General features: G+C 47.9%; 1 protein-coding gene across 5 annotated transcripts in view; it reads right to left on the bottom strand.

Annotated features, from left to right (window-relative positions):
* RALY (RALY heterogeneous nuclear ribonucleoprotein) overlaps positions 1 to 27105 on the bottom strand; it is a 152402-nt gene that overhangs the window by 28324 nt on the left and 96973 nt on the right. For 2 of the 5 annotated variants that reach the window (XM_061375479.1, XM_061375478.1), the window contains exon 3: positions 11453 to 11595. The exons of the other annotated variants lie outside the window; for them this stretch is intronic. In XM_061375479.1, coding sequence (XP_061231463.1) covers positions 11453 to 11548 — 96 coding nt within the window. In that variant the 5' untranslated portion in view covers positions 11549 to 11595. The remainder of the gene's footprint in view (positions 1 to 11452; positions 11596 to 27105) is intronic. 5 annotated transcript variants of the gene reach the window in all.

Genomic DNA, 27105 nt, shown 5'->3' with positions numbered 1-27105 from the left:
TTCCAGATGCAGAATTCCACGGATAATGTTTGGGTTATGTTTGAGAACAGAAACAAAATTCTTTGGAGGAAAGAATCTTTAAAAGGAAAGGGGGGGGGGGGGGAGAAAATGAAAAGGAAACAGCAATTAAATAGAATGTCATCCATAATCCCAGTGGTGCAGATCCTGATGATTATCTACTGGGCTATGGACAATGCTACACGTATTAATCTAATTAAAGCCCTTTTTTACAGGCATCTGAAGGCAGCTCATTAGTGTGTTTCTGAGATGTTCATTAATAGCTGGCCATGACTAATTTCTTGAGAATTATTCTTTAATTCTTTATCATTCGCAGCCTAATAGGAAAACACAATGTTTGCATCCCCCACTCTCCCGCTCGTACTCAGTGGAGACAGGTTCTCATCAACTGCCTATTGACTTGATGTTCCTTAAAGAACAACTCCCCCCACCAGACCAAATGTTGTTTTAACAGCAAATGGTTTATTTATGAGGAAAAGCAAGTGAACTTTCTGGGAACTTTCTAAGCTGTTAATGAACTGGCATCTTTGCTGATGCTTTTTGCAGCTCCTGCTTATGGCAGAGAGGAAATGGAGCGACAGCAACGTGGGGCTTCCAGGCTGGCTGCAGAAGCACCTCCTGCTCTGGTCCATGAGCCCAGCGCTTACCTCCTCATACAAAACACCCCTGGCCATGGCTAATGGGTAGCCTCAGGAGCGCTCCCAAGATCCAGCGTTGGGCCATGTCACAGCCTAAATAGGGCATAGAATCACTGAATCCCAGACTGGTTTGGGTTGTAAAAGACCTTAACATCATCCACTTCCAAGGCCCTGCCACAGGCAGCAACATCTTCCACTAGACCAGGCTGCTCCAACACCTGTCCAACCTACATGATACAGGTTCCTGTGAGGATATATGGGCCTCCAGAAGTAGGGGGGAATTGTGGGCTTCTATTTCATGCTGCCAACCCACCACTAGGTAACTGAATCACCTGCCAGTGCCACCCAGCTTCCAAAACGAACTGCTGCAGATGGAGCTTCACTGATGCAATTCTCAATATTTAGCCCTTCCATCTAAGCACAAGTCCTGCACCTTGATGCCACAGCCCCTTTAACACACAAACACTACTTTGTTCCCAGACAAGCTGGTCCTGCTCATCCCAAAGATTGTGCTGGGCTCCTGGGGCCATGCCTGCCTCTTCCAAGCCATGAGGGCTATGGCTGGTTTTTCTGAATGACTGAGCAGAAATCAGGGATTTCCACATCACCATGTGCTTCCTGCTGCTGCGGGTTTCAGCAAAGCCCCAAGTGCCAGGAGACTTGGCAAAGCCAAGAGCTGGGGAGGACACTGTGAGTGCAGTCACCACAAGCAGATCAAAGGAGTCCCTCTGCGACCCAGATCAAACTGTTCCTCCAAAATGCATGTCCGTGTTTCCTACAGAGAAAAGCAGCTGATTGTCCCTACACCTCCAGTGGACCTCATGTCATGGGTATCACCAAAGCCAGGTGCTTGCTCCCCATGGAGCTGAAGCAGGGATTGGGAGCCTTAGGGATGCAGAGCAAGAGAAAACTGCTGGTCGTTGGCACACTAACCTTCAGTTCTTTAACAGCTGAGTTTCTGACACGCTCCTTTCCTCCCTCAGTTAATTAGCAGTTGACTGCCTTTAAAAATTATGTCAGACACTAAATATGCAGAATGACACTAAATATGCAGATTATGATATAGAAAGTCAAGAGATATGGGCTCCTACTTCACTTGCGGTGGGATTTGCTGAGGTTTGGTTGTCTAAATACCACCTCCAAGGCCCCACAGTAATTGGGGAGGGACCCTCAACCCAAGGAAAGCATCTCATATGGGAAGGATGGAGCCTGCAGGGATGGAAGAGGGACACCTGAAAAGCAGCTGAGCTGCTCGAGACAACCACTATGTCAATACCTATGTTGGTAGCCATTCCTTTCCCATTTGAGAAATAATAAATCCTGCTCCCCACCTACTGGTCTTTGCCTCCCCAGTTCTCCAGATGCAAAGAGTAGAAGAAAGCCTGGATTTACGGAGGGTACATCCGTTCCCGTGTGCTGTGCTACCCTCAGCATCAGTTCACCTGAAGCCCAGGGGTGACTGATGGTCTGGTGATTTTCCCACTGACGTCAGCAAGTGTTGGGTCAAAGCCAGAGATAAAAGTACCTCATCTACTGCTCCCATTCATCATCAATATCCTCATGCCACTCTGCATACCGTGATTATGTGTGATGGTTCAGGACTGTGTGGACTCCTGGGGCTTGCTGCTGATGCCATTTATATCCCTTCGCACTCTGCCAGCCCTTCTCCAGGAGAGCATCACCCTTCCTATCACAGTGTTAAGCTACCACAGAGGAGGCTAAAGACACCAACCCCTTTTTTTATAATACAAGATGATTAGTACCCCATCATTGTTGTTGATTATGCTCATTCTTTGCTGTAAATGAAGTTTAGAAGTCATTAAAAGATTTGTCAGCTGTGACTTATGAGCCCTTCTTGCTGCAGGGGAGTGAAGCAATGACAAATTCTCTCCACTACCATATCATCTGTTATGTGTTAGAAGTTGCCATGTTCCAATTACCAGGGACCCACTGAATCCATAAATGAAAAGCAACTTGAATATCCTGCACAGTTGCTGGGACCATCAGTCAGAGCTGGTGGGATTCATGGATGAGAGGGAGTCAGGACTAAAACCACTTCAGTGCATGCAGGGCATCACTGGCTACTGCACGGGTCTTTATCAACCTCAGTGTTGCCTTGGGCAAACCTCTGGGGAGCTGGATCAACTCCTGCCTTCCCAAGCATGAGACAAGACTGAAGGGCTTCAGGAGCTGAGGGCTGGGTTACTGGGAAATGACCAGCACTGGGTGGTAGGATGGGGCCAGAAGAGCTCTGTAGTCAAGTCAAAAACTAAATAAAACAAGCAGCTTGCTTATTTTTCTTCTTGCAGCACAGTGGCAAAGGATACAGTTAGTGCCAAGGGCTGTGCTGCCTTGTCTGCCACTTCTGATGAAGCTGGCACCTCCCTGGCTCTCTGGGGACCCTGCAGCTCCCCACCAACATGGGCTGCTCAACCCTTCTGTTCCCATGGGATGCTGAACAGCTTTTCTGCACCAGACACTCTTCCCCTCAGTCACATATGTAAGCTACTGGCACCCAAGGTCATCACAGAATCCCAGACTGGTTTGTGTTGGAAGGGACCCTAAAGCTCATCCAGTTCCAACCCCTGCCACTGTCAGGGACATCTTCCACTAGAGCAGGCTGCTCCAAGCCCAATACAACCCTGGCCAGGTCTCTGTAGCATCTTTTCTCTAGTCCTTGCCCTGGGGACTAGCCCCAGTGTGCAGATTACACGCAAAGCTGATGCCGATCAGTGACTCCCAGTGCTCATCCACTGCAGGGGAAGGGCATGCATCGGGTGTTACCAAACTGTCTGGGTGATGCCAGGGAAACACTGTGGAGTTTCTTGTTAACACAACAGCTTATAAAATCAATTAGATCACATTAAATGGCAATTTGGCCCTCATCACACTTAACCTCCATGTGAGAGGGGTAATGGCCCATGGAAGTTTACTGCCTGTTTGGCTTTAATTTGTTGGGCATGGTGGAGGGAGCGTTCGCAGTGACAAACTTTGCTTTCCCAGGCAACAATATCTATTACTAAAATCTCTGAGATGGGCTTCTCCCCAAGCTTTCTCTATGAGACCCCACTGAAGGTGGGCCACGGGAACCAAAGCAGAGCAGGGACTGCAGCCATGACTGTGTCTGGAGCTTGTGTCCTGCATTTGGCACTGGCCAACACCTAGCCACTGCCTGTAACACCAGCGGAGGCCTAATGTGCCCATTCAGTGCAAAGAACTGAGTGCAGGTCCCCTCAAGAGTGTGGCTGACAACCTCACATGCAAAGCTTGATTGTCTTTCATTCACCCTCCCTCACCATGCAGGCTGGCATTTATCCTATTAACCATATTTTATCCTATTTTACCCTATCCAATCTGATCTTTCATCAGCAAAACTGGCTGCATGGGTCTGGGTCTACCAACGCTCACCCGAGCCAGCGTGACTTTCAGCTGCTGTTTGCTTTCCTTGCTGTGTAGGGCATCTTTGACTATCACCAAGAACTGTGAGCAGCAACAGATCTGTCTGAACACGGCTGCTCCACAATTACTCATTTTAACAGTAGCAGTCATTGGAAAAGCAAAAGAAGAATGATTTCATTTTCATAACCTTGAGCTCCCCCTGCCCTGCTTGGATGAGCTCCCCTGCATTATTTTCATGCCCCAGGAACACAGACACCACATTGCTCCTGCTGCAGAGAGCACCGTGTATCTTTCACACTCACTCAAGACTTGGTGTTAGCACTCAGATGCCCAGGGCTTCACCAGTGTGGTGGATGATGAACCCCTCCCCAGGAAACATGCTATTGACCCAAACAGATAAACCTTGGCCAACCAACCCACACTTGATTCCTCTAGTTAGTGCTCATGTGTAAATGCTAAATGAGCCTCACGGGAGCATTTGGGAAGGACCAGAGATGTGATGGGAAAAAAGGATGGCTTGTTTTGTGATACCTGCAGCTTATGGGGCATCAAGTCAGCTCTTATCACTTGAGGCTATTTAAAACATCTTTTTTTTTCCCCAAAGGAAGAATTCATAAACAGTTGTGTTCTTTCTGGTTTTGCTGAGGTGTTCCCCCACAGTGCTACCTGGCCAGCTGACCTCTAGCTCCTGAGCACAGAGGAGTAAATACCACTGCTGTCACTTCCTTCACAGTTACTTGACACCTTGTCTCAATGGCTCAGATACGCTGCAACTGGCTTCCAGCTGGGGATGATGGCTAAAACTGGGAGGGCTCTGTCTTAAGGGTGTTGATCACCCTTCATGTAAGGAGATAAAAATCTTCCCCTTTGAAGCACCCACAAGAACAACTTACATAGGAAAGAAGGGAGAAATCCTCTCTTTCACTATGATCTTTAACCTCCATGTGCCATAGTCCACATCAGCATAAAGGGGTTGCCTTTTGGGCTCAATATAAAGTCATGAAGATTTGCTCATGGCTGCAAATTACCTTGATGAAAAGCAACCTGTAAATGCAAATGATGACAGTGACGGCTGCTATATATGATGTCTGGAAGATCATTAATGCCAATCAGCTCACATATATGGAATATACACCTTGTCAAAGTAAAATGAGATCACTTTACAATAAGATCCCAAGCTGGGTTTATAGAGGTAATAATAGTATCAATAAACTCAGACTTCTTTAAGATGTTTGACTTGGGGCAGATGTTTCCACTAGAAACCTGAACAGTAAAACATCAGCTTGGATTAAGACCTGGCTAAACAGGGAATTCTCCAACCATCATCACACAGCTGCTGTCAGGGCCCCATCACAGCCGGTTTTTGCACCCATCCTGTCTTCTGTCTTTACTAATGACCTGGAGGAAGGCATTAAACCATCAGTGCTGCTGTCTGCAGGTGAGATGACTAACAGAATGGGTCACAGCAAAATGCATGGTACTGAAGCAGAGCACATGGGCTAGATTCACACAGTGAGGCACCCTCTTCTGGACACAGAAACTATGGAAAGCCTTTGAACTTATTGTGGAAAACTAACTGGACCCAAATGGCTTATAAAGTCCTGGGGTGATCAGACCAGGTACTGGTTTCAGGAGGCAGATAATCCTGACAATTCCTGGTCAAAATCCAAGGAAGTCACAGACAATTCAGAGCTACTCAAGTATTGGAAAATACCCTTTTTTTTACAAAATCTTTGTTGCTTGACAAAGAAGAACGTACCTGGTGGCTTGGCCAGGGACTGTAAGCACCATGATGGACAGCGCAAACGCAGAAGAGAATTTATCGATCTGCTGGACCAAGCCATGACAGCAGCCAGCGACTGAAAGTGAAGCTACCAGACAAACGGAGATGATAAACAAGGTACAGATGGTAAATGCTGTGGGTAATCAGCCTGAGAGACTCCTTGTTTTGATAGGTCTTCTACTGGTTTTAAAGCAAGGTAGGTTATTTTCCTAAAAAGCCTGCTACTGTTTATGTGTTAGTTCATTATGGCATCCAGAGGCACCCCAGGGCCTGATTTATACAGGTGGTCAGATTAAGGGATAATTTGATTTAATAAATTTATTCAGCACCTTATCATACACGACTGCTCATGCACAGGCTGTATTTGTTTCACTGCCAGACGAGCTCTCCCTTCACCACCACCAGGACATGCTGTCACAGGCAGGAGGTGATCCGGTTGCCTTGCTAAAGGTAATGTTAGCTTTAACACTTTATCTAGAGTCCTAAAATCTACAAGAATGTACCCCTTTGGCTGTTTCCCCATTTAAAAGATGTTCAGGTCTTACTTTCAACTCTCTTTGAAATGAAATCCACATTTTCATTCAGTTGCTATCGCCAGATGAATCCTGATTTCAGTCCAGCACCAGTGATGCTGTTGGTATCACTAAAACTGAGCAGGGAAGAGACACCCCAGTGTTTACTCAGGGTTCAATTCTCATTCAGCATGAACAAAACCCCGTTAGCTTAAAATTCACGTGGCCATCTATGCAATAAAGATGGGTGCTTCGAGCTGATCCTGACTAATGAACAATTCCCCTCCTACATGCACACACAGAGACTGGTTCCTGCTGCAGTTAACTATCACTGCTCCATTGAGATCGCTAGCCAACATAGAGTGGAAATATGTGAATTACCATTATGACTTTATTGGTTCTTTTCCTGCCTGAAACCTTGTGTGATGCCATTTCTTCCTGCACTCTACAGTCCTGCACTGGGATCAGTTCAGCTGTGGCTCCTCCTGGCTGCAGAGCAGGAGAAGACAACGTGCTAAATACACAGTGATACCAAACTGCAGGCAATCACAGCCCTACTTTGGGAAGCAGCATGTGCAGTGCATGTACTCTGAAGGATAATTTCTCTTTGGGATAAGAACGGGCTGCAATGAATGGCATAGGTCTCTTGTGCTATGCATGAGCAGGAGCAGACAGTATCTTCTCCACCTGAACATCTGCATTATAGACCTGGTGTAGAGCCTGAGAGCAGGTAGGGAGGGGCAAGATCCAGAGGAGAGGTTTGGGAGCCACAGAGGCTAAATCAAGCTCAATCCAGAGCATGGAGCAGGGCATTACACAGGAATTTGGTGAGATTTCCACACCTTTACAAAGCTCCCTGCTGCCTGGACATCTCCTGACTAGAAAGATTAAAGGGATTAGAGGCTTACAGATGGTGAGGCAGGGAAAGGCTTTAAAAAAATACCAAGGTCTTTCATTTAGGATGTTTGAAAAGTGAATGGAGTGAGGATTTTCTCCCACAGGAAAGTGGGAAAATTTATTCTGAAGCAAGGTTATTTGATCAGTAAAGTGGTTGTCTCATTCCATGTGAAAGTACTAATGTGTATTTTACATGGTGCAGAGACAAAGGCATCCCTCATTTGCTCCTCTACAAATTAGGTGAAGAGAGTGAATGGGGTTAGTAGGATGGGTAGTGAATATGGTGTTACAAATACAACAACGAAATCACTACTAAAGTAAAGCTGGGAAGCACTTTTCCACCTGAGTAGTTCATTGACTAAAAATTGTATCTGGGGCAGGTTGAATACTACTCCCAAAGCATGTGGAAAGTCCCACTGGAGCACTTGCAGAAGCAGTAAAGTGCAGATATCTTATTTTCCATACACATACATGGTTCAGTATTGGCAACACCCTGCTGAGCTTTCTCCTGTCTTTCACTCCCACCCCTGCCCCAGGAGGGTCGTGCTGTTTCCCATGCTAACTGATAGCTTGGGTCTCCCCTGGTTAAAAGTGAGGTTATAGAAAGCAGGGGATAGAAAGAGCCCTTGAAGGCTTTCCAAAGTAGGGTTTACAATCAAGAATATGCTTTTCCCTTTCCATTTTCCAGAGGCACAAATCCATCAGAGAAGGAAAGGGCAGGATGGGTGATGCTGAGCAGCCTGCAGAGGCTGGAGGACTCCTGCCTTGGGTACAGCCTCCCAGAAGACATCCTATCCAGGCTTGTTTCTCCTTGGCCCTGAAGGAAGCTCCTGCCGAAGAAGCAATTCCCAGTGTAGGTATCTTCCCCTGATGGCTCTTTCAAGCATTGTTTTCTCCATCCTCGGTCCCTGCTGACCTGTGCACTACAAATAATGTTGTATCACCAGGAAGCCAGGCAGCGTGAAAAGCCTCATCTTCATGGGTTTGTAGAGCTGCCTCTACAAACAAGATTGTGCACAGCTACAAGAGGGCCCAAGACTGTGCACAGCTACAGCACTCCTAGAAACCCTCTCAAAACTTCAGACCCCGGCACCAAGGCGCCTGTTTGCAATACCTCTGAGCCAGTCTGAAGGAGCTCCAACATCTGCAGGCATCGGCTCTGCTTGTGCTTCCGACAGCCCTGCACCTCTTGGTGCAGAAGAGATGCTTTGAGTTTGGTGTCCACCACCACGCATGAGCCTAACACCAAAGAGCGCTCAGCCTCCTTTGCATTTCTCATGAAAACCAAAGACGGTAAGAGGAAGATTAATACGTACAGGGCTAATACTACAGATGACTTCTTCTGATCAAGCTACACAATGCTGGCATCAGAAAGTAGAATCCACCTTTGTGAGATGCAAAGTGGATGGAAACCAGGTTTGGCTGGGTGAAGGGCTTGTCTCCTAATGCAGGTATTTCCCCAGGCCACAGAAAGTTGGTGCAACTGAATCTGGAGCCTCTGTGCCATGGGGTAGATGGTCCCAGGGCAGAGCACTGCATTGGTGGCACTGAGACCATCTACAAGGCCTAGAGCGCCTCTGAATTACTCCAAGGGCTGGATCAGGAGGAGGAGAGGTGGCGTGTCATGGTCATGCAAAAACCCTTTTAAACTGATTTTTGATGTATCAAACTGCAACCAACTTACCCCTTGAAGAGTACAACTGGAGTCACACATTCTGCTAATAAAGAACACCCAACATCCAGATACTCTGGTACAGAGTAAACACCAAATGGGACATCAAAAGTGAAATTCCCCATGTGGTTAACACAGCATTAAGTCTCCTCCTGGTGCAAATCATAGGTGTGTTATGTGCAGTCCCACTGAGAGAAATATCTGTCCACTGATGGTCACAGCACCAATGCTAAAAGCAGCAGCAGAGCTAAACATCCCTCAGCACTTCAAGGCCACACTGATGCCCTTGTCTCTCAGCTGTGTACCCACACAACCAACCTACTAAAACCAGATAATTTAGATTCTATTTTAAAGCAGCAACAGGGGCGCAGAGAGGTGTAAATTGTGACATACATTTTACACAGTTCAGCCTCCCCTGCAGCATCATAAACCCTCATGAAAATAGGTCCATGCCAGGGGGTATGAACTGGAGTGTTAAACCTGTTAATCTACTTATACTTCAAAAACCCTAGGTGAAGTTGAAAGAAATTAAGAGAGATTAGGGCTGCTAATGGAATTCAGTGGTTTCAGGTGTTTCAGTTACAAAATCCCAGCCACAGAGCCAACAAGAATGCTCCACTGAGGCTTCCAGTTTCCAACAGCCTGACCTGGTCATAAGGTTTTTGGAGTCAGATTGCCCCTTGGTTCACTTGTACTATGCCTTGCAGAAAGGGGCTGTAATTCCTGATCTGATCTACAGTTCACTCCTGCAGAACAATCAATAACCACTATAACCATGCCCTAGCAGTGCTCTCTTTCATTACCCTAATTTTGAAGTGGTGTAACTTTGCTCTTTCCAGGACTTGCTCTTGATTTGTTTCTAGGGTTGTTGCCTATTGCTTTCCGAGCAGCCTTCACTGTTGCAGAGGACTTGCTGGTGGCTCCTGGGGAGCACAGTGGTGTGAAGGTGGTGGTCTTCTACCATGGATGCTGGCGGGCTCTAGCTTCAGAGGGGCAGCACCCTCTACCACAAGTGAGATGAACACAGTGTCTCCACTTCAAGTGCCAAGTGGCACCGACCATCACTGGCTGAGCACAGAGAGTCCCCTTCTCCCTTGGGTGCAAGCCTTGGGGGTGGTTCTCATGCCTCTCCCAATGTCAGTGTGTCCTGGGTATGTGCACAGACCCAGCAGTGCTCAGCCAGAGCCTGGGCAGAGAAATGCACTGATTCAGAGGAGGCTGAGAAGCTTGTCCTTTGGGCACAGTCTCTGTTGGCTCTAATAGCAATGACAGAGTGAGTTGGCAGAGCACATATAAAACTTCCAAAGCTTTGGGTGAGATTTACAGAGCACTGGGCATAGGAAAGTATTTACTGTGGAGCAGAGGCGAGAGCAAACCGAGAGAGTGGGCCACAGGATGGAAGGCAGCATGATTCATCAGAGGGGAAGAGCAAGACAACTTACCTGTTTTCTGCAATTCCATTTACAGCCAAGAAAAATGAGCCATCATAACAGAAATTATGTGTGACAGGAAAGGACAAACTGCTCTGATCAAAACAACAGCAGATAACTCCTGGAAGAACCCTGTCACAGGCACCCAGCTCCATGAGGAGGGTGATACTTAGCTGGGAGGATGCTCCTGACAGGACAAGGAGACACGGACACTGCACACCCTCACCTCCTCCAGGATGCATAAATAAGTACTCTAAAAGCAAGCAGTGCACCTCCAGAATACTGATTCCCCAGTGCTAGTATTTTCTGGCTCCCTTCTACAAAGCCAAGGTGATGTGATTTAAGTCAAAGCATCATAAATACATGGGAACTTCCCAACTGTAGATGAGGTGAGGCAGAAGAAGAGGGTGGAAAGGAAATATAGAAGCAATGAAAGCAAAGCTAATAATGCAAGTTGCTGAGTGAGAATGGCTGGCTCCCAGAAATGCCTGAAATGGTTCCCAATGGCAAAGCTTTCATCTGGATCTTCACTGCACTGTTTCCTGAAGTGTGAACCTCGGGGTCAATAGCATCACATTGGAGCTCCTCTCAAGTTAGCTGAGCCCTGAGCAGCAGTGAACTCCTTTCTGCCACTGTGCAGGTTCAGAGAAGATCCAGAATCTAGGAAATGACTATTGAAATAGAGATCCAGATCTCCATTCAGATCATACAACAAAGACTTAGACACCACCTGAGTCTAAATCAGACCATTTGGAAAGCTCACAGTGATCTGAATGCTGAAATTTTTCCTTATGTTTTGAGTCTGTTTCCCTTCAGTTATTCCAGAAACCAGCTAGGTCTTAAGTCTTTTTGGTTCCTCCTGGAGAAAGCGAAGAACCAAACAGACCATGTTAGGTGGGGAGAGAGGAGTTCCTCTCTGCAAAAGCTCTTTAATATTTTGCCTATCCCCATGACTAGGAACAAAACCTGCACCTATGTTGAGCACTATGTTCTTTTGCCACATTCACCTCAAGTGACTTGCCCAAATCCTCATGGTCTGGCTGTGGACGAGGAGAGGACAGTGCACAAACAGCCCCTTTCATTTTGAAACCTCAATCCCATACCTGGGTCTGCCATGTAAAGTGACACAGCGCTGAACATCTTTTCCCATCTTGTTTGTGCAACACGGATGCATATCCATCTCTGCCATCCCATGCCATCTCCCAGTTCCCTCCACAAGCCAAAATCCCACGATGAATTTGGACTCCTGATCGATTTAAAAACATATCTTTGAGTTGTTTGCATTGGCCTTCTGCCACTTGAGGGTGAATTTTCAATACAGAAATACACTACTGATCTTTTGCAAGTGAAGATGTTCACAACTGATATTCCTGTAAGAACTGAGGTTATAAGAAATTAAGACCTGAGGCCCATGGCAGAACCACAAGGGCTGGCAAACCCTGCAAGAGACTGAGGCTGGAGCGTGACACTTCCCTTTGCATAACTTACTCTACAATCATTTATTCATAAAACAAACACTGCTTCTAGCAGAACTTTATTATTAAAAAGTTCCTCTCCAAAACACATGATTCTTGTGATTATAATTCTAATAAAATATGAAAATATGGATGAAAATGCAAGAAACAGAAACCTACTGGAAATCCAGGCAGCAAGACCTGTGGATCAGGTGCTTTACTGATGCAAGCTGATGGACCTCTGGTGACTTTAGTTGTGTCATGACAGTCCACACTGGCAGAAAACTTGGGGCACAGCTATTGTATAACGTTAGGAAGGACTGGCCTGGCAGCAGATTTCCAGTGTAAGCTGAAGTCAGCATAGACATACTTCCATCAGTAAAGAAGCGTAGTGGGATGCTTTCCAAAAAGCGGAGTCTTATGATCTTGGAGATCAAAATTTAATCAAATTTGAAAGAAAAGAGGTAAACTAAAGAGATCTTAAAGAGTTCATAGCAAAGGTGAGGCAAGCCCTGGGTCCTGGAACCACACATCTCAGAAACCTCTGAGTTGAACCTGCTGCATGGGCAGGCTACTGGGCTTGCTGTGTGTGAATGCTCACCTGCCTTGGGTCTCAGGGGCCAGCGGTAAAGACAGCAAGTTTCTAATATGAAAAGATGTTAAGTAGACAAGAAGCAGAGAGGAGCCCTTTTGCCAGGCAACAGCAGGGAAACCCCATGCCCCAGGGTTTTAGGGTTCTCTCCTCCTGCCTTTACCAGCCGGCATTTACAAAATGCACCCTGAAGTCTCTGCCAAATGAATTATGGAAGTAAGAAGTCTTGTGGGGCAATGCTGGTGGTGACAGCACCTCCAGTGTGGTGGAGCACTCACTGGTGATGTCCCCCCACACTGCTCCTGCTCCTCACACAGTGCAAGCCTGGCTGGTGCCCAACAAGGAAAACCAAATATCCTCACTTCAGGAGAAACAGGGCCATGAGCACTTTAAAGGCCTGAGCAAGCACTTCACTGTCATACCCCTGCATGGGCTGCAGGTCAGCCAAAGGGAATAAGTAGCCCCACTTTCCCCATAGCTCCCCAGTGGTTTGCCAGACCATTCCCTTCCTGAGCCAGACAGCTCTGGCTCTCCTTAGAGCTCTCCCCATTCCCTGTGATGTATGACATCTGGGAACTCTCGTATGTGCAGTGGGCAGGCTCATTTATACAGTGTTTGAAAAATAGATGGTGTATGAAGTGCAATTTGGTGTTGTAGAAGAGTTCTGTCCCCCTTGGGGTGTCAGGGCATTTGATTAAAACCCTTTTATGGGAAATCAATATTTTACTCATTATAACTTTCATTCTCAGACCTAAAAACTACTGTGATGGACTTGTAAGATACTGCACTACACGCATGCACACACGGGTCTGTGCATTAGCGGAGTAATCCCTTAGCATTTATTTTTCTTTCATAAGCACACATGGAGGTAAATAAGCAGTGAGAAGGTTAGTGACAGGCTGCTGCAGGGATGCATCATTTACTGCTGGATTAAAGGTTCCCACTTAGAAACACTGGGTGAGACCATTCCATGGTCTTAGCCAAGGTGTGAAGAAGTATCTTGGATAAAACTCTTCCAAGGCTAAACCAGCCTAAATCTGTGAACTACACCTAAGGGCAGTGGCTAACACAGAGACTGGAGAGATGCTCAGCTGAATGAAACGAATACAGCCCTGACTTCAGATTCATGACACACAGCTGACTTTTGAGTCTGCCTCTGAACCCCCAGACACCCTGGTGAGTCCCTTTGCAGCTCTGTGCTTTGGTTTTCCCTTCTGTACAATGGGCTGAAGACACTGTCCTCCTATGGGGTAACACCTGCAGCCAGACTAACCTCAGGTGCTAAAGAAGGAGTGGGATTGTCAATGGGAATTTGTCACGGAGACTGTTATCAGCCAGTCCCTGGCTCTGCCCAAGAGTGGTTACAGACTGGAGGCAGCATGGTACAAACCATAATTACCACCCCTACAAAACCCCAGCAGCTGCAGAAACGAAACAAGCAGCAATAATAATAACAAAATAATATTTAATAATCCCTTCCCAAAGCAGCACTGATTTATTTCTTTAAAGGGTTGTTTTGCCTCCTACAACCTGATCCGTTACCACTGAAACCATAGCAACAGCCTGGATTGTACCATTACACATGAGGATGCACAGCCACCATCACTAGCACCAGCACCAGCACACTGCCTGGATGTGACAAAGAGAAAGATGTTCAGGTTCAACCCTACAGCTTGCACCACCTCACATGACATATGGGCTGTGTGGCACAGGCTCCCCGGGCTGCTGGTCCCAGTGCCACACGGTACAAGGTGCTGCATGTGGCAGGATATGTTTGCTGGGACCATTGTTCTGATGCTGAATCCAGGAGGAAAAATCAAAGCTGGCAGTGACAGCAGTGACAGTATTTTCCAGTACAAACCGGGGCCAGAAGAGACTCTCTCCATAGAATCCCGGACTGGTTTGAGCTGGAATGGACCTTAAAGCTCATCCAGTTCCAATCACTGACAGGCAGGGACCCCTTCCACTAGAGCAGCTTGCTCCAAGCCCCTGTGTCCAACCTGGCCTTGAACACTGCCAGGGATGGGGCAGCCACAGCTCCTCTGGGCACCCTGTGCCAGTGCCTCAGCACCCTCACAGGGAAGAGCTTCTGCCTAAGAGCTCAGCTCAGTCTCCCCTCTGGCAGGTTCAAGCCATTCCCCTTGGCCTGTCCCTACAGGCCCTTGTCCCAAGCCCCTCTCCAGGTCTCCTGCAGCCCCTTTAGGCACTGGAGCTGCTCTAAGGTCTCCCCTTCAGGAGCCTTCTCTTCTCCAGGCTGCCCCAGCCCAGCTCTCTCAGCCTGGCTCCAGAGCAGAGCTGCTCCAGCCCTTGCAGCATTGTCATGGCCCTTCTCTTAACCTGGAGCAGGTATGAATCTAACGATAAAATCAATTTGCTTTCTGATCAACACTGAGAAGGAGGCAGATACATGTGTCCAGCGCTGCTATATTTAAATAAAAGTACAATTAAAAGCACCACATTCCAGTTCAGTGCTGGTTATTTTTCACAGTGCTTTGGGTTTTGGGAGCCAGAATAGGGGATGTGAGGGCAGAATGGCAAACGATGCACAAGGACAGGACAGGTCCTGTCTTACAGGGCCCAGTGATCCCCAGTTCAATCCAGATCTGTGCTCCTTACCCTGTACCACTCCTCCCTCATACACCTCCACTACAGGCTGACTGTGCTGCAAAGATCAGAGTAAAAACTGCTTAAAGCAGTTCAGGTTCTCAACCCACCAGCAGAAACAGCAGCATGTGACAAAAGGATGAACCCCTCAACAAGATGAAAGGAACAAAGTGACCGGAGATGGCAGAATGAAGGGACACGGAGTCACAGCATCATTCTGTTTTGTTATACTTTTCTTTCAACATGCACATGAAAGCACTGACTATTTCCTGCTTGCTCCCTGGAGGTTAGGAAGTGGGAAGGAGACGTTTGCAAGCATTTCACAACTATCCTGTTGTTTATCCTTGGGAAAATGTCAGATGTTCAAAATACATTGGAGGGGTTTGTGCACAAGCCACACAGATAATTACACTGCCTTCTAGTGGGAGGAGTGGATTTGAGAAATGGCTACAGTTAGGGAAAATCTAAGTGGTTTGGGATTCCTACAGGATGAGTGGGATCAGATGATGGGATTTTTGAAGCAGACCAAGCTGGCAACAAACTCCATCCCAACGAAAACAGGCTGGCAGAGCCCACATCAGTGTCAACACCAGCCTCATTCCCATCTGATTCTGCCTTGCGCTATCTTCAGTGGCTCCTCGGATGAATCAGTCACACTCTTGCAAAGGCAAAATATGAATTAATTTGTCTGGGTAAAGACAAGAGATCAAAACAAAATCAGGCATCACTGTTCTGAGGGAGAGCAAACGACTGCCCCAGACACATTCCTCAGGTCAATCCCATCTCCGTGTCCACGTCCAGGAGAAAATACCTTTCTAACACTGGATTGCCAGGGAGCAGCTCTGCCCTTCACCAGCCCCATGGTTCAGCGTGTGTCTTGTGGGGCAATGACCAGGTTTAAACCACAAGGCAGCATCTGCTGACCCCCTCGGTGGCTGCACGGGGACATGGACCCTGGGGCTCGTGGGAGACCAGCTCAGCATTCCCCCACATCTCTGTGGTTGGAAGCGCTGCAATGCAAGAAGCTGCTAAACCATCGCTTATGGCAGTGCTCCTCTGCAGGGTAGGGGCTACAGAACATGTCCTGCGGGGGCCCATTTTGGCTGATGGGCGTTTTGGGCCCATGTGGCTAATGCTGGCTAATGACTTGTCCTCTTTCAGCAATGCCCAAGGAACAGGTATATCCATCTATCTAATGCCTCACCAGGCAGAATAAATCCCTGGTACCTCCTGACTCTGCATATGACAATATGGACCTGATCAACAGTTCACACTCTGCCTGTCCTAATGATTTTAGGATTTGCCACTGAGGGATTTTCATCATTTTGAGAAGCTTAGGAGCAGGAGGGGAGCCCTGCTGCTTCCCAGCGAGGCAGGGTTTAGCGGCAGGGGATGGGAAGGAAACCTGCAGAGATTTATGCACTCCTTGCTACAAAAAGTGTAATTTTCTATTTACTGACCTGGTTTCCAGCCTCATGTCTGTACGTACACTTGCAGACACCCAGCTTGAGGACTAACAGCAAGCAGATGGGGGGTTGGAACTAGATGATCTTAAGGTCCTTTGCAACCCAAACCATTCCATGATTTTATGATTTTAAAGGTGTTAAGATTTAAATCAGACCTCTCTCCTGTGTACCTTTGCAAAACACACCTATTGAGGTCCCCATGGCATCTGGGGTGAGACAAATCATGGCGACACTTGCATGTGTATTGAGGAGCTGAAAGCATCTTTCATGACAGGGCAGCTCCCACAAGTGATAGGGGGAGATCAAGAGCAGTCACACGTAGGAAATCCAACACATGGCTCGAAGCAAACACACATCCAACCCCATCCTCTTTCACACATCCCTGCTCTCGGGGCTCTGCAGGATGCTCCCCTGCCTCGACAACGTGCTTCTTGGTGAGTCACGGCACAGTCAGGGCAGGCAGAGCTGCTTCAGGGCATGGTGAGATCTTCTGCGTGGCTGGGAAGGTGGGAGTGCTGACCCACTCCTGCACCGGAGGGTGACCAGATGATGGGGGCTGTGTCCCTCCAGGGGCTGGGTGGGTTTCCCTTGACCACCTCTCTTACTGTCATCGCTCTGATATGTAGAACATAGTGGTTCCCACAGGACCATGGCTTCAAAGGGATGGGGAGGGGGAAAACCTCATGTCAAGGATGAAATCCAGGACAGAGAACCTGCCTCTGGCAAATCAGAAAGCTGCTCATAGTACTGCATCTTAAGCAAATTCCTACAAGCTCAGTAAAAAATCATTGGCTGGGAAGAGTAAACCTCCAACAAGGTCTTAGAGACCCTCTTGGGAAAGACCATAACATGATCACAATCCTTCTTAGACATCAGAGAGGTTACAAGGGAGAGTAGGAGGTTCTGAACAATTCTGTTGTATAAAACCTTTCAGCCCGAGTTCATTATACACAAGAAAATCCATAGCTCATGCAGACATTTCCTCCTGTACAGACTCTGGTGCCTGGCAGTGTGCAAGGTCTGAACCACTTCCTACCATTAGGCCAGTCACACTTCATACCTATTTAGACCTGCTGATACGTAGGAAGAGTTCAGCTCATGCTGAAACCTGGACACAGTTCATGAACTGAGACCAAAAGCTGCTCTGCATGAACTCTGGTAGCACCAACTGCTCGCGTAACGCCAGGTTCTGCCCTGCACTCACAGAAGTCAATCAACTGTTGTATTAACTTCAGTGGAGCAGGATTTGTCCCTAACGAAACACCAGGCTGATTTCATGTCTTGTTATTCACCCTCTGGAAAACACTGCCAGGTGGCAATGCTCAGTTAAAAAAATCACTACATATGTACTACTAAAGGATTTACAAACCCTTCTATATTCAGGGGGAGTGAACACAGCAGGTGTATATTTTAGCCACCTTCTCCAAAACACCTTGTAATGTCAGAGTTAGTGCAGCAGCATGATTTGAGGTTAAACATTACATCCCCAGACATACAGGTAGTTTGACTAGAGGCAATGACAGTTCTTGAAAGTTGAGGGTATTGCACAATCGTATATAATCTGACATCACTTGTTCAAGAAGACAACCCACCACCAAGGCCAGGTTGGATAGGGCTTCAATTGACCTTCTCTAGTGGAAGATGTCCCTGCCCGTCACAGGGGTTGGGAACTGAATGACCTTTAAGGTCCCTTCCAACCCAAACCAGCCTGTGAGTCTATGATTTAAGCTGGATACATAAGAAAATGGTTTCTTGAACAGAGATGCTTCCCTACATGAGGGCTGTATTAGAGGGTTTGTTGACTGAAGCCATACCCTGCTGTGCTGTGAATACCCTGTAATTTAATGTATGCACTTAAAATTTGATTTAAACCATCACCCAAAGTTTGACTTAAAAAAAAATCACCTAAATATTTCTTAATCTGGGGTTTACTGCTATAGACTATTTTCATTTGTATAAAACGTCTTAAAGCTAGGAAATTCCACAGAAGATGCAATTCCACCAATGCACAAAAGAAGATTCCAAAATGATTGTTTCTAATTGGGAAACTTTATGAAATTCCTGAGAGATACTTAGCAGCTGTGGCAAACAGAGCTAATAAACACCTTCCACTCCTACAATCAGCGCCATGTACTTTGGAGTGGATATACATTCCCAGCAATGTTAAACTACGTTTGTTAGAAAGATCATTAAGTTTCTTTTGATTAAGTGTCAGGAATAAACTGTAGATGAATGATCGAGTTTTTTAATGAGTTCAAAGTCCATGAAATAATTTACTTCCCTGGGTCAATTATAATTTCAAAGCAAAATTCCTACGGGACCAATTTATTGGGAGTGTAAAGAAGCTTTTGTTAAGCAGCTCCATACGCTGCCTGACCCTGTCTGTGTTTGCTTAGCTGTGATTTCGCTTACTCAGATAAGGTGCTGAATGCCCCAGCAAAAAGCTCTGAGGAGCAGCTTTCTCTTTCTGGCTTATAATACATATTTTGATGCTATCACTTACAACAGAAAAAAGATAAATGTCCTGCACAATGAGCCGTTCCAACCCATTTCTGAAGCTATTCAGTGATTTTTGCAGGCACATTGTGTAGATAGAGAAGTTCAATGTAGTCTGGGTAAAAAGTGCTCTTTGTCAGAAAGTGAAGGTACGGGATCACTGCTGGAGAACCTACAGAAAGCAGGCTTACCAACACAGGTCACAAATGTGCCTTTCACAGTGCAATACGGTATTGCTCTGCATGAAGGAGGCGCTGGAAACAAAACATAGAGCACCTGCCCATGTTCTAGTCCCAGACATTGCTATGAAAGCCAAATATTCACTGCAGGAATGATCAGAGAATATGGCCACAGTACCAGGATCCACATGTACATCGAAACCCATCCGCTGGGTTTCAATGGGAACTCGCAGCGGCTTCACCCACCCCACTTAGGGGCACCTTCCAAAGTTCCCCTGTACCCCACACATGCTCACTTCATGTATTTTTCAAACTGACGTTTTCCAAGGCTTTGCATCCAGAAAATGCACCATTCAACTAGCTTATTACCCAAAACACAGGCGGTTTTGACAATCTTTCCATAAAGCGTTCACTAAAATCACGATAACTCCTGAAATCCCAAAAGTGAGTATATTAATTAACTCCAATTTATAAATACGGATCAACACATATTCACAATTCTACTGCAACGATGCCATTTACTTAACACAGCTCACTGAATATCCACAGGGCAATGATGAAATCCAAGCTCTTCTAATCTGGGCTGGATGCAAACTACACTTCCCATTAGTGTGTGGTGCTGGGGACTGCTGGATGGAGCCAGGCTGGGATTCTGAGATCATATTCTTCAGTCTAATAGCAGGAGCTGAGAAAGGAGGTGGTTGAGCAAAGTGAAACATTTAAATGTGCCCTCTGAATATGACTGGACTTTTCATCTCCTTCTCTGTGAGCTAATAAATCTGCAGAAAGCGAATCACAAGTCTCATGCCCCCATGCTCTTGTATGCTTCCATCTCCACCGGACATGGTGATTTTGGTAACTAATCACAAATGACTTACCTACACACTCAAGATTTCTTTGTGGATCAAGGATTTCAAACCGGTGCTCACCAGGGAAGAAAGGATAACAAGTGCCAGGCTTTGGGTGCACAGAGCAGAGGTCTAAGGTGATCGATGTGAAATACTGCACTCAACATGAAGAAGGGACAGTTGCAAGGCGCTGATCCAGGAAATCAGTTAATTCATTTGCTTAAATCCAAGCACATGAGCAGCCTAATTACATGCAACAGGACATCCCTCCAGCTTAAGTGTTTTGCTGGACCGGCTCCCTAATATATAAACTATAAAGCCAGGGATTCTGTGCAGAATACAGAGGGATTTTGAGTAAATTCTTTTGTCGGGGAAGGAGGGAGGGAGAAATGGAGCCTTTATTTAATGGCCTCCTTGGTTTACAATTTATATTCCACAAAGCTGCGAGCCATAGCCTTAACTAAGGAGATTTGCATTGCCCATGGTGTCCTCCCGCCTCTGCCCACTGTGCTGTATTGACATGAAATCTAAAGAGGAATCAACCTTGTCTCATCTTTTCAGTCAAAAAGAAAAAAACATGAAGGATTGTGCTTGCTCAAAGGATAGACAAGACTGTGTGATCGAGGCTTTCCAATCGATTTTGGATGCCCCAAAGGGTCCAGCAGAAAGCTGGTCTTTGAGCTGCTGCCTCCAGGAGTAACCCCTGCAGCCCACTGAGTGCATCCAGGGGAGCAGAACCACCTCCATCCCACTGTGGACCTCACCTGGAGCTACACAAAGCACATGGGAAAGATGTTGCACATGTAAAGATGGGGTTTTGCACAATTTGGAGGTGCTGAATTTGCCCAGCAGGCAGGAGGGTAAAGGGGAATTATCTCAGTCTACCAGCAACTCCCCAGCTATCTCTCCCCCAGCCTTCCCCATATGAATTAAATCTTCAACAGACAGACCTGACTTCCCAGCTGTATGCTTGTAATGATCACAATTCCCTCAGCCTGCACAGCAGCACAGATTTCAGCTGTGGTAGTGACCTGGTAATCACCAGCCATCAGCAAAGCTGTGAACACAGCACAAACCCAGCAGACACAGCCCCAAACACATGGGCTTTGCTGAGAGCCTCAACAAACCCAATGTCAAAGAACCCCACAGATTTCCCAAAGATTAAGTTATGGAGACTAGAACTTGAAAACATCCCAAACCAGTAGAGGACAAGGCATCCCAAAGACCAGCAAAGGTGGCGGGTGCGTTACAGCACAGCACTGATGGCTTCTTCTGCCTTGGTGGGGTGGTAGGGCAGGGATGCGCCATGTCCAGCCCTCTCCACTGGGATGAGGTATTGGCTGTGCTGGAAACTAGGAGCATTACAGCTTCCACAAGATGGTAACTTCTTCCTGCATGTTTCCACAACTGCTGTCTTAGGGGTTTGTTATCGGCAGCCAGTTTATAGGAGGTTTGTGCTGCTGCTTCCTTCGAACAGGCTGTTGCTGTGAGTGCTATGCACTAAATTGGAAACGAAGCCTTGCATGTAAATACTACCATGTTTCAACAAATTCTGCTGCTCTGAGCTCATGTGTCTGCCAGTTCTTCATTCATCCCAAGCCACTTTCCACATCATCTATGTCCATTAGCTCATTGTGTCCCCACAATGCTGCAGCACTGGGGATCCTGCCCCACCCAGCAGCCCAGTGGCAGAGCAGGCTCTTGGGGACAATGAGAGCAGAGTGTGGGGATCTGCATTCAGGGCCTCCCCCCCCCCCACTTCTTGCCCTCCCCCTACTCTCGGAGGGACGGAGAGGAGAATCAGAAAGAATGCAACTCCCACGGGTTGAGATAAGAACAGTTTAGTAACTAAGGTATAACACAAATCACTACTGCTACCACCAGTAATAGTAATGATAAAGGAAATAACAAGGGAAGAGCATAAAACACCCCATCACCAGGCGACCGATAACTTGCCCCCCCAGTCCGACCAAGCACCGACCCATACCTCCTCCAACCCTGCAGTCCACCCAGTCCTTCCGGCTAACTCCCAGTTACCTCCTGGGCATGACGTGCTGTGGTATGGAATACCTCTTTGGTCAGTTTGGGTCAGGTGTCCTGTCTCTGCTTCCTCCCGGCTCCCCTCCTCCCTGGCAGAGCATGAGGCCCACAAAGTCCTTGGCCAAACCAAAACATCATTGTTTTTCAGCTCTGTTCCCAGCTGAAAGTCAAAACACAGCCCTGCACCAGCTACCAAGAAAGAGAAAAATGACTGCCACTGCTAAACCCAGGACATTATCCACCCCTTATTCCATACCATTCACGTCATGCTCAGATCCCACATTTTCAATATACCCTCACTCTTATCTAAGTGCACTCTCATCGTAGTGCATGGACCAGTCCCTATAAAGCTGCTGAGTCCATCTGGTCCATGATGCCAGGCTCCATCTCTTGTAACAGTCTTCCAGAGCAGGAGAGGCTGTGTGCAGTGTTCACACACATGAATAACCTGGGCAGTAGTGTCCATTGTTAGGTCCACCCCTCGATCATGAGTCCATCTCGATGTTGCATCACTGCTCTGTTGGCCTTAAGGGTCATGGGCCCACCAGGTTCAAAATAATTCATTGTCCTTCCATCTCCAATGTTTCCAAAGCACTGGAGGGGCCCAGTGGACTAGATACTTGCCCACATGCCCTGCCACTCATGGCTGTCCAGCCTTGGGGAAAACCTCTTGGTCCTCCCATATTGTTGTCTAACCCCAGACAAGACCCAAACCCGACTCTGCTTAAATTTTGGGATCAGACACAATGGTGGTGGGTAAAACACACTCTGCATGTGTGCCAACATAGTGAACACCATCACAATCAGCAGGCAGGTCCCAAGGGTACCCAAACGCCATTCAAAACCAGAACTCTCAAGCAATGCTGCTGTACTTGTCACTGGGGCTGGTGTAGCTGCTGTGCTTGTCACTGGGGCTGGTGTAGCTGCTGTGCTTGTCACTGGGGCTGGTGTAGCTGCTGTGCTTGTCACTGGGGCTGGTGTAGCTGCTGTGCTTGTCACTGGGGCTGGTGTAGCTGCTGTGCTTGTCACTGGGGCTGGTGTAGCTGCTGTGCTTGCCGGCTCTCCCACCACCAGCTTCTCTTTCCCTGAGTCCAGCTCTTCCTCCTCTGCCTTGCTGGGAAATGCTGCGGGGTCTCCTGCGTCCTCCTGGGGCTCGGCGGGCGGCTTCCGGGGAATGCTCTCGGCCGTCGCGGGGCTGGGCTTGGCCGCGGGGCTCAGCTCCTCCGCTGCCTTCTCCCGCTCCTCGACCGCCCCGACCTCCTCCACCGGCAGCCGTCCCCTTGCGGCCTCCAGTCCCGCTCCCGCTTGGTCCCCGGGGCCGCTCTCCAGGGCCGCTTCAGCAGCCGCCGGCTCCGGGGGCCGCCCCCCCTCGGCTTCCCAGAGCCTCACGCAGGCGGAGGCGAGGGCGAGGGCCAGGACGGTGAGGAGCAGCCGGACGGCCAGGGACCAATCCACGGCCGTGTCCGTCCCGCCCTGCTGCTGGAGCTCGCCCGTATTACAAGCGATTGCCATAAAGTACAGTGAGACAAGAACCTTAGCCCAAGCCCCACACTTGATAAACACTAACACAGCAAATACCGGCTCTAAGTAAGTTACAACATTCTGAAGCTCTGAGATCAAGAGGAACAACTCTGAGATCCAATAAATCAGCATTGTGACGGTCAGATCTGTCGTTATCTCAACCCCTCGTGCCCCACGTTGGGCGCCAAAAAGAACTGTCGTGGTTTAACCCACAGCCAGACAGCTTGTTACCCACTCCCCCCCCTTTCTTGCCCTCCCCCTACTCCTGGAGGGACGGAGAGGAGAATCAGAAAGAATGCAACTCCCACGGGTTGAGATAAGAACAGTTTAGTAACTAAGGTATAACACAAATCACTACTGCTACCACCAATAATAGTAATGATAAAGGAAATAACAAGGGAAGAGAATACAACACCCCATCACCAGGCGACCGATAACTTGCCCCCCCAGCCCGACCAAGCACCGACCCATACCTCCTCCAACCCTGCAGTCCACCCAGTCCTTCCGGCTAACTCCCAGTTACCTCCTGGGCATGACGTGCTGTGGTATGGAATACCTCTTTGGTCAGTTTGGGTCAGGTGTCCTGTCTCTGCTTCCTCCCGGCTCCCCTCCTCCCTGGCAGAGCATGAGGCCCACAAAGTCCTTGGCCAAACCAAAACATCAGTGTTTTTCAGCTCTGTTCCCAGCTGAAAGTCAAAACACAGCCCTGCACCAGCTACCAAGAAAGAGAAAAATGACTGCCACTGCTAAACCCAGGACACCCTGCTAATGCGCTCTAAAACGTGGAGATGGGCAGAGATGAACAGAAAATAAAAATGCTACATTTGCATGGAGTAGTGGCATTTTTCACCTCTAAATCGAGTCTTTCTGCCTATGCACACAGGTGCACAGGGCCACTCAGACAGGGAGATGTGTAGTCTTATCAATCCTGCGCCTATAAACAGGTGAGAAGTATCTATCAGGAGCAAAGACAGTGAAGACTGAGGGATGCTGATTAGACCAAGAAGCTAAAAGAAAACCCCTCTTGAAAGTGAGCAAGGCCATTAGCCGTGACTCAGAGGCAAGACTAAGCTTCAGGATTATCCCACTTAAAGCTTCTGAAGAAAATTCAATTAAATTACAGTCTACCTTGGTTGCTGCCTTTGTCAGGACAAAATGGGCAGGCCAAGGAAGGTCCACCTGGGGCAACTAAGTGAAGCAAGCTGGTATGAGCTGGGGGGAAGGAGATGAGACAGAAGGAAAAAGGCTGTGTCAAGAGATTGGAGATGGGAGAAGTGAAACCTAGAGCAGACACTGGAGCAGCTGGAACATATCAGTTGCAAGAGACAGTGTAAAGAAAGGAACTGAGAGATACACAAGGAGAGCCTAGAACAACAGACCTGAAAAATCATTCCTTTCAAAACCAAGCTTGAGACAGGGTTAGCACTAAGCGGTCCCCAGCAAGATGAGCAGTACAACCTGACCTGGCAACCTGCAGGCAGATTCCAGCTTGATTTGAGCAGCACTGGGAAGCAGAAAGCTGGAGTCAGAGGCTGCAGCTGCCCCTGAAATGGCACTTGCTTAAGGTGTTGCCACAGATACCAAAGCTGGGTGATGTGTTAGTGTTCCTGGCATGTTGCTGCTAGAAATGGGGGGGCAACAAACCCACCTGCAAACACCTCACTGAGATTCATTGCCTTGGAGGTCTCCAATCGCCCAGCCTTGCTCTCTCTTGGGAGCTCTGCACCATGCACTTCCAACCCAGCACCCGTTTCTCTCCAGCCCAAACCATACAGTCAGTCAGTAAAGTTCATGTTGGGAGTATCACAGTATCACAGAATGTTAGAGATTGGAAGGGACCTCAAAAGATCATCTAGTCCAATCCCCCTGCCGGAGCAGGAACACCTAGATAAGGTTACACAGGAACGTGTCCAGGCGGGTTTTGAATGTCTCCAGAGAAGGAGACTCCACAACCTCCCTGGGCAGCCTGTTCCAGTGTTCCGACACCCTCACTGAGAAGAAGTTTCTTCTCAAGTTTAAGTGGAACCTCTTGTGTTCCAGTTTGTACCCATTGCCCCTTGTCCTATCACTGTTTGCCACTGAGAAGAGCCTGGCTCCATCCTCGTGACACTCCCCCTTTATATATTTATATATGCTAATAAGGTCACCCCTCAATCTCCTCTTCTCCAAACTATAGAGACCCAGCTCCCTCAGTCTTTCCTCATAAGGGAGATGCTCCACTCCCTTAATCATCTTAGTTGCCCTGTGCTGGACTCTCTCCAGCAGGTCCCTGTCCTTCTTAAACTGAGGGGCCCAGAACTGGACACAATATTCCACATGAGGTCTCACCAGGGCAGAGTAGAGGGGAAGGAGGACCTCTCTCGACCTACTAACCACCCCCCTTCTAATACACCCCAGGATGCCATTGGCCTTCTTGGCCACAAGGGCACAGTGTCGGCTCATGGTCACCCTGTCGTCCACTAGGACCCCCAGGTCCCTCTCCCCTACACTGCTCTCTAACAGGTTGTTCCCCAACCTATACTGGAACCTGGGGTTGTTCCTGCCCAGATGCAGGACTCTACACTTTCCCTTGTTATATTTCATCAAGTTATTCCCCGCCCAACCCTCCAGCCTGTCCAGGTCTCTCTGGATGGCAGCACAGCCTTCTGGCGTGTCGGCCACCCCTCCCAGCTTAGTGTCATCAGCAAACTTGCTGATAGTACACTCAATTCCCTCATCTAAATCATTGATGAATATATTAAATAATACTGATCCCACTACCGACCCTTGAGTCACTCCACTAGATACAGGCCTCCAACTAGACTCCGCCCCATAGACTACAACTCTCTGGCTTGTCTCCTTCAGCCAGTTCACAGTCCACCTCACTACCCGATCATCCAGACCACACTTCCTCAATTTAGCTGCAAGGGTGCTGTGGGAGACCGTGTCAAACGCTTTGCTGAAGTCAAGGTAGACCACATCCACCGCTCTGCCATCATCCATCCACCGTGTTATTTCCTCATAAAAGGCTACGAGATTGGTCAAGCATGACTTCCCCTTGGTGAAGCCATGCTGACTGCCCCTCATAACCCTCTTATCCTTGATATGCCTTAAGATGGCACCAAGGATAAGGTGTTCCATCACTTTCCCAGGAATGGAGGTGAGGCTGACTGGTCTATAGTTACCCGGCTCCTCCTTCTTGCCCTTTCTGAAGACAGGAGTGACATTTGCTTTCCTCCAGTCCTCAGGCACCTCTCCCGTTTCCCAAGACTTGGTAAAGATGATGGAGAGTGGTCTAGCAATGACCTCTGACAGTTCCCTCAGCACCTGCGGGTGCATCCCATCTGGACCCATGGATTTATGGATGTCCAGATTGCTCAACTGGTCTTTAACCCATTCCTCATCGACTAAGGCAAACCGCTCCGTTGACCTGTCTTCATCTGAGGTCTCAGAGGTACAGGGCTCTTCAGGACTGCCTCCGGCAGAGTAGACAGAGACAAAGAAGGCATTCAGTAACTCTGCCATCTCTGTATCTTCTGTCACCAGGGCACCCGTCCCGTTCATCAGCGGGCCTACA

This window comes from Neopsephotus bourkii, unplaced genomic scaffold (assembly GCF_033783945.1).
Source record: "Neopsephotus bourkii isolate Nb327-2 ecotype Australia unplaced genomic scaffold, CSIRO-AGI_Nbou_v1 NB_1663, whole genome shotgun sequence".
NCBI classification, from domain to species: Eukaryota; Metazoa; Chordata; class Aves; order Psittaciformes; family Psittacidae; genus Neopsephotus; species Neopsephotus bourkii.
Note: the sequence above shows the minus strand (reverse complement) of the source record. Positions and strands in the feature narration are given on the sequence as shown.